The 16,862-nt window shown below is 46.9% G+C and overlaps 2 protein-coding genes across 3 annotated transcripts in view; one reads left to right on the top strand and one right to left on the bottom strand.

The window, feature by feature from the left end:
• The window catches only part of LOC144151965 (ubiquitin carboxyl-terminal hydrolase 15-like), a 41,036-nt gene extending 37,012 nt beyond the window's left edge, over nucleotides 1–4,024 (bottom strand). The window contains exons 1-2 of the mRNA XM_077683150.1: nucleotides 3,869–4,024; nucleotides 3,024–3,151 (exon numbers count right to left, since the gene is read on the bottom strand). Coding sequence (XP_077539276.1) covers nucleotides 3,024–3,151; nucleotides 3,869–3,963 — 223 coding nt within the window. The 5' untranslated portion in view covers nucleotides 3,964–4,024. The remainder of the gene's footprint in view (nucleotides 1–3,023; nucleotides 3,152–3,868) is intronic.
• Nucleotides 4,025–6,832: 2,808 nt separating this feature from the next.
• On the top strand, nucleotides 6,833–15,990 carry Arpc4 (Actin-related protein 2/3 complex, subunit 4). Of its 2 annotated transcripts, none has more exons than XM_077682643.1 (4): nucleotides 6,833–6,988; nucleotides 8,280–8,398; nucleotides 9,662–9,869; nucleotides 15,691–15,990. In XM_077682643.1, the coding sequence occupies exons 1-4, from the start codon at nucleotides 6,986–6,988 to the stop codon at nucleotides 15,865–15,867; spliced, it is 507 nt and encodes a 168-aa protein (XP_077538769.1). In that variant the 5' UTR covers nucleotides 6,833–6,985; the 3' UTR covers nucleotides 15,868–15,990. The 2 variants fall into 2 exon arrangements, with proteins under 2 accessions (XP_077538769.1, XP_077538770.1); XM_077682644.1 differs by lacking the exon at nucleotides 6,833–6,988 and adding an exon at nucleotides 7,157–7,175.
• Nucleotides 15,991–16,862: the final 872 nt, after the last annotated feature.

The following is a 16,862-nucleotide window of genomic DNA, read 5'->3' as shown; positions in this document are numbered from 1 at the left end:
TGGTCAAGCGTTCTTAAATACCAATCAAGGCACAAGACTGACTGCAAATACAGCGTTGCCAGCACAAACTGACCCTTTGATACCCAATGTTGCTCAGGAGCAACAGCTGAAACAATATTTTTTTTTTCTCTCGCACTTTGTGGTTTTTTCGGCAACTAGCACCATCTATCGACAGACAGAGGATCCCGGACCTTCAAACATTAAAGAAGAGAGGGCAGCACGTACTTACATGTGCTAAAAAGAATATTGTTTATGCGTGTCAACTCCCATCGAGCCCGGGTGGCTTAATGGGCTAGTGACAGGTAACCGTAATTATGGAATTTCGTTGTTACAAATGACAGCAATACAAACCGTAAATCATGGTGACCAAGGTGGCTCTCTTGTCTTGTTCAAGTGATAACATGGGCAGCTACTGCCCAGTGTGCCCTAGTGTTTGTCCTAATAAACCAAATTTTTTTTTTTTTGGACTTCACATTTGTGATGCCACAAGTCCTTTTAGATCATAAAAAACTTCTCACGCGCTTAAAAAAAATAATGAAGTTTTGGGCTTTAATGGTTAAGTGCTTGTTTCCCCTTGTCCACGACCCCCACACTTGCACAGACAATGACACAACACGTTTCATGAAAAAAAGACAGGTGCTTTCAGGTTCCCAGCGGCAGATTACAGGCACCTGGTTACAGCGCGTGGACTGAAATTTTCCGCGAACAAACCCAGAGCGGATCTTATCTAATCACAGGTGCTTCAGCGGTGGTGAGTGGACTCATCTGTCGTTAATATCTGGATGGCAGTGTGAACTATGACTCGCTCATTTCCCTTTTTCAAAACAAGGTGCGGTTATTGCCGTCTGCACTAGCTTTAAAATTTTCCCCCCGGGTATAAAAAGAGGCTTTTTGATAGCGTGAGGTGTATTGCACGCTCACATCAGGGGGAGACCGTCAAAAACAACAGTGCCGAAGCAATCCATCCCGCTTATCACAGGTTTATTCAACGCTACGTCAGGGTAATACGGCCCAGATGTTCATTTCAAAGTTGTTCAGTGTGTCCAAAAATTTGGCCCAGTTAACTCGATGCAGCGAGTCTAGCCGCTGTATTCGCAATAAGAAAACTTTGCCAGTCTGTTTTTAAAGTAAAAGACCAGGGAATGGATTCACTTATGAAGCTTTGATGCAACGTAGGGTGTGCTGCCTCATAGGGTGGTACGCACCTTAAACAGTGACAAAAATGCGTTGTGAATCCAACCCCAGTAACTCCTTTATCCCGTCGTGTTGCCATGTTTACCGGGAAAACACCGTGGGCCCTTTGGACCATTAACAAGTCTCCAAATCAATCCTACAAACAAGTTACATACGGCCTAAATGAACTGAAGACACAAACTTCTGCATTTCTAATCTTGTCGGCAAAGTAGAACCTTGAAACACTACCATTTATCTGCATTTTTTTGTGCACGTTTAATGCACAAGCGCTTGATTCAAAAGTGTACTTCTACCTTTAACTGAGACTGGCTGAGAATATTTTCCAATCAAAAGCGTATCGGTTCTGAGCACCGGGCTTTACTAATTGGCTCCATTTCTTTTGAAGGCCAAGTTCAAAAACGATTGCACATAACATTTGGTGCAGACTTTTTTAAAAAAAAGGAAGGGAGGGTGAGAAAAGGGGCAGGTTACCCAAATTAATCTAGACCTTGTAAGAAATGCTGCTTTGTTATGTTAACTTTACATAGCCCACTCCATATACGATGCAAAATAGTACTGCTAGGCATCAATCTCTGCGGCACTTTTGTTCATATTTGACCTCAGATTATCTCCTGCCATTAAACAAAACTCGAGAGCACTGACAACCAAATTATCAGGCAGCCTTCCCTCGCTGCGTGCAAAAGTCGGCTATTTCGTATGAAATAGAAACAACAAAAGTGAAAGGCACTGAGGCCGCACGGGTTGCCAACTAACTGTTTAATACCCGTGCCACACGTGCACGAAAAATGACATTACGTGCTTCACGCCTTAAAAGAAACCGAATGACATTATTTGGGTGGTCCGCACTACACGCCAAACCGCAAAGGCATTAAATGTGTTGGGCATGATGTTGATAATGACCAAAACGAGAAATGCACTCATATTTTAGAAGTTTTTAACGTAGAGAAAAACATCTTACAAGGGTTAAAAATGTTTTTTTGCGAAAGTAGTGTTTTCTAAAAAAATGTGAGCCGTTTCTAATGGCTTCGGCAGCTGCCGTTGCCTGCCAGTAGTTGCCAAACCGGAAAAATTCAAAACGACGAGCGAGACAATGTTTTGCCTCTTGCCGCTGTTCTAGTGAACTTAATCTTATTCAGAACTTCGCTACCAACAGTGCATGAAAAATCGTCTTATTTCGAAGTTCAGCTACAGTACTGCGGCAACACTCTGGTGCTGGGAGCTTCGTTGGTTTCGTTTGGTGCTCATCACGTTCGAGAGTAGGCAGATTTAAGGCGTTCGTGAGGGCCAATGAGTTGTGCGGAACTCCTTAAACCAAAAAGGACATTAGAGCGAATGGCATCATATTTCTGCGTGTAGCAGCGAATTAATGGACTACTGTGAGGTTCTGGAGTTTATTATGTCGCTTGACATGTGTGCTGGGATGGGAACGCAACTGAACCTAAACCAAGCCAATTCTGAGATGACCACAGCACCCCAACTGTCCATGCTTGCTGCTTCCTTGGATCATGTTTTTGCTATTTTCCTATCTACCAAGTCGTGGTTTGTTCACACACCGAATTTTCAACGGTGCCTACTTTTGAACGCTTTACTCCAGCTGCCTTTACGAACAAGGTTGGCAGAGTTCTGAATGTATAAAAACAACATTTGTGTGACCCTGCATTTGTACTCAGAACACAAAGCTCCACCAATGAGTCAAGCATATCAACCTAGAAGGTGTTTTTATCACCCATTCTGTAACTGCGTCCACGTGTTGCAGCGGCAACCAATTTACAGTGCGGTTTCTTGCCAACAACGCCATGCAAAGTAGTAAGACGGGTAAAAGTACTGACCTTTAAGTAACGGTGAATTGTCAATCGGTCCCGGGTGCGTTGTCTGCTCCCCCACATTAGATGCCTCCCAAATGTCGTAGCCGACATATCGCTTCCACTGGTTGAACCACTTTTTGTCAACCATATACCTGCAACGAGCAAGCGTTCGCGGCGTTACCGAACCATTCACAAGACGCGCACACACACGAAGACTCTACGACGACGCAATCAAAACCTTACGGCCAGATCCGCTGTTACGTGCGGCAACGAAAAAGGTCGCGGGGTTCAACCGAGATAGGAAGTTTACCCGGCAACGAATGACCGAGTCCGTCAAGACGTTCGCCGCGCATAATTTGTAATGTCGTAAAACGTGCCAAATAAGGACAGCGGGCAGTCCGTGGACTGGACAAGATTCAGAGCGAACTCGCGGCCGAGCATCAGTCGCTCGTGCATGTAAACGTGAGACGCGAATGAGAGACGATGAAACATGAATGACTTTCACGTTTCAAAGGCCTCAACTTGTGCCCGCACCAACGCAAGTCGCTGCGTAATTGCTTAGCAGAGGAGACGCCGCCAAGGAATTTTTTTTTTCTTTCAGACGGGTAGACCAACCGGCGACCTTGGGCGTTAACCGCGTGTACCGAATGCTGCCAGCGACAGCTCACAGAAGACGCTCGAAAGACACGAGACTTGAAAACTCCGGCATTGGTCGGGCCATTCGGTGGACGGGGGGCTAAACGCAGCTCTCGGACGGCGTTCATTTGCCGGCACGCCACCCAAGGAAAGGTGGCACTTTCGGCGACGTTTTGGCACTTCCACAGCACACGAAATGCACAGGGTGGCGGGGTAGATCTTCGAGCACGTACCATAAGTCATCCTTCTGCAGTGGCTTTTTTAGAAAATTTGAAATCTCGTTCCGCTGTGTCTCCAAATCGGTAGCAGGGGGGCCACCTTCCGCCATTTTCGAAGAGGAACCCAGCAGCCAGCAGCGGCGGTGACGTATCGTGACGTATCAGTTTATTGCGTTGAGCAACTCGCGAAGCTCAAACTGTGGGTCTATTCGTTTCACCTGCACCGCGTGAACCAGTTCAGGCGGTGCCGCACTTCGCCGTTCGTTTCAGCGGTGCAGCTCACGGCACCTGAACCGCGCCGTTCGATTCACCGGTGGTGCCGACGGGTGCAGGACGGGTTCACGGCTTTGCCTGCACTCCCTGCCGAGGAGGTGCAGAAGCAGACGAAAAAAGTGCAGGGCTGGTTCCGCCGATGGCGGAACCCACTTTGCACCGCTGTGAACTGGTTCAAGAGGTGCAGGCTGAATCGAATAGACCCTGTGACAGCTTTGATCACAGCTTTAAAACAAAAACTTTCTGCAAAACTACAAAAAAAAATTCTCAGCATTTGCACATAATACCGTGACGTCAAGACAAGTTTGTTTTTGCTTTTTGTTGGCGTATTTTATTCAAAGTTTGCACTTTAAGATATGTTTTGGCTTCTGTATTATTTTATTTTGGCATTAAATACAAATTTTATAAAGTTCACAGTTTAATAGTTTAATTAACATTTTTTTTGTGGGTTGAAGCATGTTTGCAGCCGCATACAACGTTGAATGCAACGTTACTAGATAGGTTCAGTTGTAAAACTCTCCCCATGCGCCGTGCATCGCCGGAGTCTCCGTTTCTCGGCGTGCCGCGAGAGGGCGGGACCGCCGCATTTTGCTCTACCCGGCCGCTGCTCGTCGCGTGCAACGGCGCCTCTCCAAATGCCTCTTCGGCCTTTTCATGACGTTAGCACGCGATAATATTAAAGACTACACGCTACCCGCCAAGTTATCCGCGTCCAGACTACATCTAGGCCAGAGTACTTTCCAGTAGCTGCTCAGGATCGCTTAATGTGGGGCGTAAAAGCCGTTAGTTACGGCTCATTGCTTTACTTTCTTGAACAGGTCAGCCGAAGCGCATCGTAGTTTGCGCGCGCTTGCGTCGGCTGCTCGCTGGCAGTCAACCACGAGCGTGAACGGTCTGCAGCGAGCTGGTAGCGTAGAATAAGCCTCCGTTAAAGCTTATTTTGATTGGCTCTTCCGAATTTTATAAAAAAAAATCATGAAACCGCTCATTTTATTTCCCTCCAATTGGAAGCAAGGTCACCATCAATTGGAGCTATGTCACCTTGTGGCTCTAGTAATTAAGGCCACTCGAAGACGAAACTTCCTAATTTTCTCGACGTCCTTTTTAGAACAGTATCTTTTCCATGTTTTGCCCTGACAACAGTTAGCTTTACCAAACGTACGAAGAAGCGACGTTTCTGCAAATGCGAAATATCTCTAATTGAAAGAATTATTGAGTCATTTAACTGACGAAGTTAAACCAGCTTACATGTCAATAAGCATAAAGTTATTTGCAGCAATTTATTGGTTTTTACAGTACACACTTTACGGCAGACACAAAGTAGAAAAATATATGCAACGTTTTTTTTTATTTACAATCAACTCCACATCATTTTTGCTTAAGGTGATTATGGCTCGTTAAGAGAAACAAAGTAATGAATAGAAATCATGCAAGCATTTTTATTTAGAAATCAACTCATCTTTTTTGCTTACGGTGAATATGGCTACAAAATACCAAAGCATGTTGACAGAAAAAAAGTAATAAATAGATACATGTATGCAAGGTTTTTTTTTCATTTAAATCGAATTCTACAACTTTTTTTGCCACTGTGCTTGCAGTAGCTTAGAGCGTTGTGCGCCGACTTAACCTGCACATTCAAGGCACATTCTCGCTGAAGGAATCTGGAGTAGAAATGCACGTCACCAAATACGATTTGATGACGCGCGCAGAGAATTCCTCAGAGAGAACGTCATTGCATGTACGAACCATTTGTCGATATCCTGTTCGTGAAAATGGCAGTCGCACACTTTGGACTTTGTCGAAAGCTTCTTATCCGCTACAAAGTAATTCGAACAGCGCACATTTTAACGAAGGACGGACAGAGTTACACACCATAATGCTTCTTCGTTAAAATGTGCGCTGTTTCTTCCTTTGTATCTGACCACCAACTAGCCCAACATGGTATCCTTTTCCTTACCCGCACGCGGGATGGCCTTAATCCATAGCGAGCGAATTCGCATCTTTGGAAGCCGAGAAGAAGTGCCTGTCCATGTTGCTCTTAATTGTTGCTGCTGTAGCCACTGGTACACCCGGGAATAAAGCAGGTCGGCATTGTCTGCATCAGCCTCACATGCAGAGGCCCACATCAATGGAATACAGTCGCTGGCAAATCACTAAACGTGCCACTCGAACGGCATCGCGCATTCAACACTACTGAGAAAGACCGCGCGAACAAGAAACTCCGGAGACCGCGGCACTGAATGCGCCGGCTACTGCGAGTACTGCTCTTCGGCAAAAAAAGGACCCGGAAGAACCACACAAGGGGCGAAAAAAATGTCATTGTGTCTGCTGTTCATTGTAGCTATTTGCTTTCGAGAATGTAATAATTACCAGATGTGTGCGCCCACCCAAGCGCCCGCGCACGCACAAGAAACGTACGCGCCGAGCGCTGAACTACGAACGCGAAGGGAGAAGCGAAACCGCCTGCGAGCGCCCGGCTGCCGAGCCGGTTGCGACTGCAGCGCCACAGACAGAAGGATCGGTGGCGGTTCCGGGCAGCGCCGCCCAGTTTTACAACTGAAAATAATCTAGTAACGTTGGTTGAATGAGTGTCCTTATACATTATTTCTAAAGCACAAATTTATATTTTTACCGTAATTATTAATATTTTGAAATCTGTAACGCGAATAACGTACGGTAAACCACCACGAGAGGTAATAATTATTTTCGTACACTACCGCCTCTATTGGCAAAGCGCTAGAAACTTTGTTTTGCGAGGCCTTCTGCCAAAGCATCTGCCTCTTGCGCCGGTTGTGGGTGGCCTCTATTTGTCATGTCCGGCCGATATTGATAGCGAATTTACCGGTGAAACAAGCAATCATGGTAAGCTCGAACATGATCGTATTACGCGGTAACGTCTTGATTTAACGTCCACTAAATCGTTCATGATGGCAACAAGGCAGTTTACGCACGCCTTGAGTAGTTTGCCCCTTCCCGTAGCTGTTAGGTCGCATAGGCGTTGTCATCCTGTCACTTCGAAATCTTGCAGTTCGGTCCGCATTCTCGCATGGTTAAGGGAAAATTTAGGTCAAAAATACGATCGTCTTTCTGAACAGCGTACCACGTTACAACTTTTCGGCTCGTTGTACCCAGAGCCCCTTTTGCCAACGCTACAACTGTCCTTCGTTCGCCGAGTCCTGCCTACCCGTTCATGTGTGAACAATTAGACGATTGAAATGCGGTCTTGAGAAATGAGTATGCGTGCAGGTGACTGGGGAGCTGTGCAAGCCTGAGTGCTTCTAACGTTTTGTTTTGGCTTGTGCGGGACCAAGCTCTGCTTATTCGGGAATATAAATCAACTTTGTCACCAAGCGAGCGCCGGGGGCATTGAGTCAGACTTGTACTGTAAACACGGCGTCTCGTTAAGCGTTTCGTTTTCAAGGTTTTGTTGTTTTGTTGCATTTCCTGCTTCGCTGTCCGCAACAGTGCTGTGCAGCGTCCGCGTTTGGCGTAATACTTTCGTTGCCGTAAATATCCTTACCACAATCGTCGATGCCTTTTTAACGAATGCTCGCTGGGGAGGGCCGGTTTCGTTTAGATACCTCGTAGTGTACGGTCTTCTTGGAGGTAACGCTGATGGCATTTGTTAAGTTTACTTGCGTTTTTGTTTTTGTTTTTTTTTTTCGCCAGTAGAGCTTGAAGTGGCAAACTGTACTAAGGTGTGGAGGCGAGCTAGTTGGTTTACAATCACGGCGAAAAAAACAGCGCACAGAAACGGAAGACAAGAAAGAAACAAAAACGTGGGCCTTTCGTCTCCTCGTATTTCTATTTCGTTTTGTTTCTGTGCGCTGTTTATTTCGCCATAATTTAAGTGGCAAAAGTGTCCTTTGCAACCATGAAGTCGCAAGAGGCCACACGAGCGTATCGGACGTTTTTTGTACGGAATTTGTGGAGAAAAAAAAAAAAAAAAACGAGTGTAACTGTAGTATGTTGTCGGAGTTCATGAAAATTCCTATTTCATTCCACGTGAACCTAGACGGGAGTGGTTGAATTTCTGTTGTTTGCACAATGAGGCAACTGAACAAGCCATCGGCCTCCGAAGTGGCCGTAAAGAACAATCCAACTGAATGCATGTCCAAGTTCTGACCTCGTCGGGTGTGCGTCTGTCTTGCAGTCTGCCACGCTGAGGCCATACCTCACAGCTGTGAGGCACACCCTGAACGCGGCCATGTGCCTAGAGAACTTCTCCTCGCAAGTCGTTGAGAGGCACAACAAACCGGAGGTGGAAGTCAGGTAACAATCAGGAGCGCACTTTTCGTTCTAAAGTAAAAGCTTTCTTAGTGGGACCAGAGACCTACAATGCTTCTCTGGTCATCAAACTCTCGGCCAAGTTTTGTACGGGGACGAAGGCTACCGCGAGGGGCGCCACCGCAGATCGGAGGGCATCGGGCGGCCGCCGCTGCTGTAGCCAGACCGGCAGGCAGGAACGCAGTAGCAGCATGCCCGTTCACACCAAATTTTTTCGCTACTCACAAAATAAGTCCATTTGAGCGGCCCACGACACGTAAAGCAAAAGCGCACTGCTGATAAGGCAGAGAGCGTCTGTTTTATCTTACACCGTGGTCTGTTCCCTGCCAAACGCGCTCTGACCACGCCCCCGGTTGCCCTCCGATCAACACCAGCACCACGGCGCGGCAGCCTACGAAGCTCCCCCATAGCGTGACGGTGAAGTTCCATGACCAGACAGGCATTGAAGGACTCAAAAAAGCATGCATTTTCCCATAGACCAGTTGGTCGACTGAAAAGCTCTGATAAGATCTCCGGACATGTGGTGCGTGCTTGAAGCCGGGCTGCCATTGTGTCATAACTCACTTGAAAATCGCGAAAAAGAAGCGGTCTAGATAAGGCACTACACACATCGATCATGGAGGAGAAGTACAATAGTATTCTTTTATCTCGTAAACCATGTATTGGTATACATTTAGATCATTCGTAGATGCATTTATTTATACTCGGGAACAAGTTAAGAATGGCAATAGCTAATGTACGGTATCATTCCACCTAAGCGACGGACCTGGATGTCAATGGGCGCGCGTTTTGAAAGGAGATTGCTATGAATGCGGGATATTGTCTGCCTTTTCTCGCGTAGTTTTTCATCGCTGCAGTAGTTTATAAGCGTATTAAGTCCAAAAAAATCTTTAAAACGGCTTGTGCCATGTTCAAAATGTTCCCAGTAACGCACTACTTGCGCCGCGCGGAGCAACATCCGGCTGCGGTGATGAGGCATAGTGGCAACTTCCGTTGCAGTTCTTAAGTTGCAACCGTGTGTAGTGCGGGAAAAACCATCGCATAAGTTCAGCGGTTTGGGTCTTCGAAGGGTTTGGCAATCAATTGGACGCACTTTCAGTGGAGGTTGGACGCTATTTTAGCAAAATTTTTGTCACCATTTTGATGTTAGAAAGCTTTTGCGCGTCTCTCAACTTTGTTTGGGAAGGGATGGTAAAGTTATTTATCTCGGACTAGAGCCCCCCCAACTGATTTGATCAATATAAACAGGAGCAGTAAGGAGCTGCTGCTGACGCCCGTGGTGGTGAGCCGGAACGAGAAGGAGCGCGTGCTCATCGAGGGCTCCATCAACTCCCTGCGCATCAGCATTGCCGTCAAGCAGGCCGACGACATCGAGCACATCCTCTGCCACAAGTTCATGCGCTTCATGATGATGCGCGCAGAGAACTTCGTCGTGCTGCGCCGGAAGCCCGTAGAGGTGAGCCCGGAACGTCACACTTCCTGGTGCAAGCGTGTCGACCGGTACCCATTGCAAAAAGTACTAGTTGCATGTCAGGCCGTAGGTACGCTGCAAGACCTCAAAGCCAAATCGTTAGGCCTAAGCTCAGTTGCTGCTGTTCTGGTGATGTGATGCATGCCCACTGAGGTGTGCATGCCCACAGTAGCATATTGGACAACACTTTACAAACATGACGCTACACTGACGCTGTGGGTGTTGCCACAGGCTCTGCCACCTACGGCGCATGCACTAAACAGGGAATTGGTGAATCGACCTCTTAGAGCACGAGAACCACAGCGGTCAACCACAAGGAACCTGTGCCCATGCTCTGAATCCTGTGTGCGTACTACGTAGCCTGATGAAGTGCTACGTGCTCGCAGGGTAGCACATACTTGTGGTGGGGTGATGCTTTATAAGCGAGAACAGTTAAAGCTCGTTAATTTGATTGATTGATTGATTGTAGGGTTTAACGCGCCGACGCAACGCAGGCGATGAGGCGCGCCGTAGTGGAAGGCTCCAGATTAATTTTGACCACCTGGGGATCTTTAACCTGCGCCGAAATCTCGAACACACGGGCGTTTTTGCTTTTCGCCTCCATCAGAAAAGCGGCCGCCGCGGCCGGGAATCGAACCCGCGACCTCGTGCTCAGCAGCGCAACGCCTTAGCCACTGAGCCACCGCGGCGGGTAAGCTCGTTAATTTGAACTTCGAATTTATGGATAATTCGAACTGTATGATTGGGTCCGACCAAGTCGCCATAGAAGTAGTCCATGTGTAAAAAAGCCCTTTTATTCAAACCAGAGTAGGTTCCGCCACGGATAATTTGAACTATGCGCCACCGGACCGGCGCCTGGCACACGGCCAGAGAAACACACCAGGCTGCGTAGAATGGAGACTGCAGATTGCTGTAAAACCAATCTGAATCCCGACCCGCCGCGGTGGCTCAGTGGCTAAGGCGTTGCGCTGCTGAGCACGAGGTCGCGGGTTCGATTCCCGGCCGCGGCGGCCGCTTTTCTGATGGAGGCGAAAAGCAAAAACGCCCGTGTGTACGAGATTTCGGCGCACGTTAAAGATCCCCAGGTGGTCAAAATTAATCCGGAGCCCTCCACTACGGCGCGCCTCATCGCCTGCGTTGCGTCGGCACGTTAAACCCTACTATCATCATCATCAATCTGAATCCCACATGGTGAACATTTTTAAAGACGTGTTCTTTGCGAATTGCATCGACAAGGGCACTATATGTCAGGTCGAAATCGCAGAAACTGTCGCTGCCGATGAGGACGAGGACGTAGCATATTGCGGTGCCCGCTCAGAAGTCATGTTCCCGAATGGAATGCCGCCCGTGTCTTCTTCAGTTCTCGAGAAGGCGAAGATGAGGCTTTGCGCTGCCACAGCCTAGCTTGATTGAGGAGTCGTGCCGCTACGTTCATTTGTTAGAGCAAAAAAGTGCCGAGTGTCTCTTCTAGGGGAAAAGAGGCAGGCCGCAGTCGCAGGCTTTTTTAACTCTTTCAGGACCGCCGGAAAAAGTGATGAAAAAGGGAGGTCTCGGTACAAATTTTTTTTTTTTACATAAAGCAAAGGCACCATCCTGCCTTAGCATATACCAAAATGCAGCTAATTATACGTTCTTTGACATACAATACCAGTTTTTACTTCAACACTGACGATAGAACCATGAAAAAATCTGAAACTAAGAACTTCGTAAAAAAAACTACAGAAAAAGATCGAAAAAAAAAAGCGTAAATATAGAAATATTAAAAAAGAATAAAATTATTTCAGGATATACAAAATCTAACACAATGCTTTGTTTCTTCATTGAAAAAGTTTGATGCGGCTAGGCGTAACTGGTTTTTTGTTATGTGTGTGATCTCTTTGGCACTAGGGCCATGGCTACGTTGTCGCCCAGGTACACGCCGGGCTCTTGTCTCGGCGAAAACTTGATCCGTTTCTGCACTGGTGGCAGGAGATCACCACCATAGGTAGTTAACACCCTAGCGAATAAATATAAACCAGCCAGAACATAGTTCGAGCGCACATACCTACTCCAGAGCCAATTGAAACCGAAACCAACACCCACCTTTGAGCGCGATTTGATGTTCCAGGCTTATCGACACCCGAATCCTCACTCGAGCTGAAATCCGATCTCTAAAGCCGCATTTCGACTCTTCACTGCCACTCTCATCATGAAAATCCACAGTGGAAGGCGAAGATATGCGAGCCGAGACGAGGCGGATTTCTTATCGCGCTCGCACGAGTATGACGCCATGTTTGTTTACATTCGAAACCGCTGCCCGTCAGAATAAAATATCTTACACGTTGCCGCCTGGCAATAAAAAAAGAAACTTCACAAAAGAGAAAACTCCAGTTTTCAAACTATCTCCTAGATGTCGCTAGGTGTTCCATCGAGCGAAAATTTGTATTCTGCAGGCTCGCGAAACCATCGATCATATGTGATCGATGGCCTATGGAGCGGTCCCGAAAGAGTTAAGCATCGGAGTGCAGACATGCCGTACTGTTCGGAATTGCAGTGTACTGCTGTTGTTCGCTTGCATTAAATTGAACTTGCATTAAACTTTTCGGCCCTAGTGTCCTATATTTAGGACATTAACCGAAATTCTTCTAGTGATTTCAGAACAAAGCCAAAACAGCTAGTTTTCTGTGAAATAGTTCTTCGAGGATTCCTCTTTCGATACATAGCACCATTGCTCGTTTTTTGCTACAGCTGAACGCTAAAGTAAGGACAGCACTTAAAGGGACACTGAAGTGATATGTAAACATTGCGGGATTACTAGCGCAAATTGTAGTCCGGAGTCCCCAGGCCATGTTTCGACCACTCTAGGCGCGTTTACGCGATTTTATTTAGTAGAAAAACTAATTCGAAAACGCTGTCCTCCTCTCTTTACGCTCGCCCATTTTCTGTGGCGTTTTCGTGTGACGTCAGGAGGGGATGAGCTGGCAATTGGCTGCGCCGCTGCGCCACGGCTGCGCTACTGCACGGCTCCCCGGCCGACAGAGTCAGTCGGCCCAGCGTTTCGTCCGTCGGCCACCGGCGGGTCGTCGCAATCAAGGAGGTTAAAAAAAATTTGCTTGGTCGCAATTCGTTCGCTTAGTTGAAACGAAGCCAGGACACGTTTGTGAATGGAAGAATGTGCCTTTCTTTACTTGGTTTGTTTGTACACTGTATCTAGCTCCAAGTCAAGGTCGCTTCACACAAGCGCTGCACATGCGACGCTTCGCTGACTGGTACGCCAGTAGGAAAATATAAGGCCTCTTGAAGGCGGGAGAAGAGTCAGCGAAGTCAATATAGGTACTAAGCAAATAAAATCAACTGATATTTTTACCGTACAGCGTAAAACTAGGGCGCGGGAAGCACTTTTTTGCGCTGGGCGAACAAGCACAGCGGTCAGCAGCACGACTACGCATCTGCGAACGCTTTTCCGTCTACGAAATGCAATTGCTAGACGTGAGCTACTGTGGAAACTCGGGCGACGCTTACTGCACGATCGCAGTACAACAAATAGTCACCTAAGCGGCTTGAAATGCCAAAACTAAATAAAAGTGTAAACCGGTTGTACAATATATACCTTATATTAGCAATGCCTTCGCGTCCCGCTCCGTAGCCTAGTAGTCTGAGGCGGTAGGAATTCATTGCAAATGTTTTGCGAGTCACGAGTTCGAATCCCCGCGGGTACGTGCTTTTTTTTTTTTTTTTTTTGTAAGTTAACTTTTTTGTTTTCCGCCGATGTTTTCTATATTGAGTTCACCTTTTTTGGGGCCGCAACGTTCATGGCTACACGAACTAGTTCACAAAACGCGCGCAGGCTGGCACTGGCGCGCTAGCGAGTTCTCGTTGGCGTGCTGTTGCCATAAGCACCGACTGCTTGCAGGCAGTGGGCACAGGCCAGAATGAACAGACCCTTGGCCTGGTGCGAACACGCTTTTTACGATACAGGCATGAGGGAGGCAAGCTCCAAATATGGGGGAAAAGCGCATGACATTTGGGCGTCTGCGGGTACGCGGAGGGCGTTCATGCACTGCGTAGGTCTCGGCTAGTGAATGCTACGACTACAAGCCGTCCTGGGAGGCTTATCTTGTGCATTTTACAGCTGACAGCATGGCAGAAGCGCGGTACGATGATTACTGAGATATTGAGAATGCCCATCCAACAAAGCCATTGGTTATGTTTTACAGAACCGAAACCGAAACCGAAACTTGTGTGATTGCTAACCTTGGGCATCGTCCAATCACGGCGCCCCTCCTCTCAACGTCACAGCCTTAGTTGGTGCGGCCGCCGCAAACCGCGCATGGTAGTTTTTCTTCTTTCGCGCTTTGTAAAATAATTACCGATTAGTCAACCGGATAAACGATGAAAAGTGTGCTAATTTGAGCCAGTCTACGCAGTGCAAGCAAAAACGGGAGCTTGACAAATTCACTTCAGTGTCCCTTTAAGACCAAACTCACATCGTGGTGACCCCAGGGACCGAAATCCTACTTTCATTACATGGCTGTAACTCGAAAAATACTTTCAATACCAGCTTTACTTTTTGTATGCGGGCGCACTGATTTTTAAAATCTAGGAAAACAAGGAAAAGAAAATTCTGTTGGATTTTAAATTTTCAATTGCCCAATGACCCAATTAGATGTGGTGCCTCTAAATCACTAATTACTTGCACCACAAGTTCAATTTTTCGTTTGTAAGCTTATAGGATCCCAATAATAAGGAAAACAGTTTTTTTTTTTTTGCTAGAAATAAATTTAGGGCTGAAAGGGTTGATTCGAACCAAGATGGCATCCCCTTGCAGTTCGAATTAATTAACAAGCTTTTTTTGTGTGCTGCTTTTGCATGATATTCTGTGGTTGGCGCAGCCGAAGCGTCCATCTATTAACTCGAAAATCTTAACTTCCATCGCACTACAAATTAAAATACTGTGGCAATTGCACAAGGGCAGGGTTGCAAACTTGGCAGGAAACGCGTGGCCCAGCAGGAATACTGCGGATGCCGCTATGGTTGCGGGGCTGAAGATAGTGAGGGGGAACTTTTGCCCTTGCCTTCGTAATGTTGTTAGTGTGATTAGTGCAGCACGCAGCCGGTTTCTGAAAGCAGGCACTTCACACCGCACTTGTCACGCCTGCCACACTACGAAAGCAAGAGCAAAAGTTCCCTTCACTCTCTTTCGCCGCGCAACAGTCCGCCGTGGCCTACAATATTTTGAGCAAGACTGTACATACTGTATTTTTGCGCGTATAACCTGCCCCTGCATAACCCGCACCTCTACCTTTTGTCGACGAATGAAATGAAAATATATCCCCGCGTATTGCCCCCATATTTTCATAAAAGGATGGACCAAAGCTACTACTCCAGCAACATTACACATTTGTGTATGCAAAAGAACTTACCTAGCTGACTATGCAACTAGATGACTTGCCGCATACATTTTTTGAGGTTTGTATATTGTTGAGCTGTGTTTACAAAATAAGCACTGTCAATGGGGTAACAGTGGCTTAGTCGCTATTACTGCTGTAGAGGCATCACGGCCCAACGCACATTGCGGTGAAGTTTCACCGAAGGAAATACCTCACGTATAATCTGCACCTCTACTTCACCCCTGAAATTTTCGCATTTTTGGTGCGGGTTATATGCGCAAAAATACTTTAAATAGGTTGCAATACGTCTTTTCTAGGCTTACAGCTCTAAAGAATGGCAACAGGGAATTAGGAGGAGTTCGATGTATAGTAAGTAGTGCGGTGAGGCTTCCTCTGACCAGAGAGCTTCCTTCCTCCCCCCCCTTGATTCGTTTCAGGGCTACGACATCTCGTTCCTGATCACCAACTTCCACACGGAGCAGATGTACAAGCACAAGCTGGTGGACTTTGTGATCCACTTCATGGAGGAGATCGACAAGGAGATCAGCGAGATGAAGCTGGCCCTGAACGCCCGCGCGCGCATCTGCGCAGAGGAGTTCCTCAAGCGCTTCTGACAGCGGCGGGGAGGAGGTGGACGTCAGCCGTTGGCAATGGTTTTTCCCCCACACACACCAGAAACATTTATATAAATATTCTATATGAATCATGTTATTGTAATAAACATTTTTTCTTTAATAGCTCCGGCACTGACGGCAGTTTCTTCAACTGGTATTGGCGTTCCCAGTCGACTTTCGTGAGTGCGCAAATGGTGTGCTGCAGGCTCCGCATGTTTGCACACACGCTCACGTAAACCAGAACGGAAGCATGCCAGCTGCAGAACTCCACCCACTAAATGTGCCTCCGTGACGGCACGAGGTGTGTAAGATGCAGACGAATACTGTTGTGGACGTTTTCATCGCAGCTTTCCTCCAGCAATGAAAATGGGTCATTTTGAGCATTTTAAAGGGACAGACAACCGATTTTTGTCGAGTATATGTTCTCTATCCCACATGAAATCCAGCGTTTTATATAGCCCGGTAACCACAAGCAATTTATAAACAAATTGGCAGAAATAATTTTAATTTGGCACCAAACTTTCTGAAATCGGAAGGGTGGCGGTTCGTAGTGTTGAAACTTGGCACTACAATACGTGTCCTGGTCACGTGACCTGCAAACCTAGCAGCTACTGTGACTGCTGAAATGGTTATTCACTTATTGAAAACCTTTGAACACAAGTATTTGTATAAGTTTAAATAGTATGTGTATTTTTTAACATTATTTTGAAAATTTTCAAGACACACTGCCCACCGTCGCTGGGTTGCTCTCAGTGTGGCTAACTGAGCCACCATGCCCAGAATCAACGGAAGCAATCGGTAAACAAACCCAGTGAAGGAGCTTTGACGATTCTCCTGAGTCGGGGGCGTTTCTACTGCCGAAATATTCTATTTCAGTTTCCAAATACGCGAACGGCAACTTAAGAAAAAAAAAGGACGTGCCCAGGGAGAATCGAACTGCCCACCTCCGCAACGTGAAGCCAGATTCTACCTATCATCCATCCCAACAGATGGCG

This window comes from Haemaphysalis longicornis, unplaced genomic scaffold (genome assembly GCF_048455015.1).
Source record: "Haemaphysalis longicornis isolate Haplotype H1 unplaced genomic scaffold, Haemaphysalis longicornis Haplotype H1 scaffold_9, whole genome shotgun sequence".
NCBI lineage: Eukaryota > Metazoa > Arthropoda > Arachnida > Ixodida > Ixodidae > Haemaphysalis > Haemaphysalis longicornis.
The sequence above is the reverse complement of the archived record's forward strand: the minus strand, read 5'-3'. Positions and strand labels throughout refer to the sequence as shown.

Bases quoted from the DNA above. Each gene is read 5' to 3' on its own strand.
- Arpc4 (XM_077682643.1), top strand. The intron at 8,399-9,661 runs GTAACAATCAGG...CAATATAAACAG, and splicing joins AAACCGGAGGTGGAAGTCAG to GAGCAGTAAGGAGCTGCTGC. The intron at 9,870-15,690 runs GTGAGCCCGGAA...GATTCGTTTCAG, and splicing joins TGCGCCGGAAGCCCGTAGAG to GGCTACGACATCTCGTTCCT.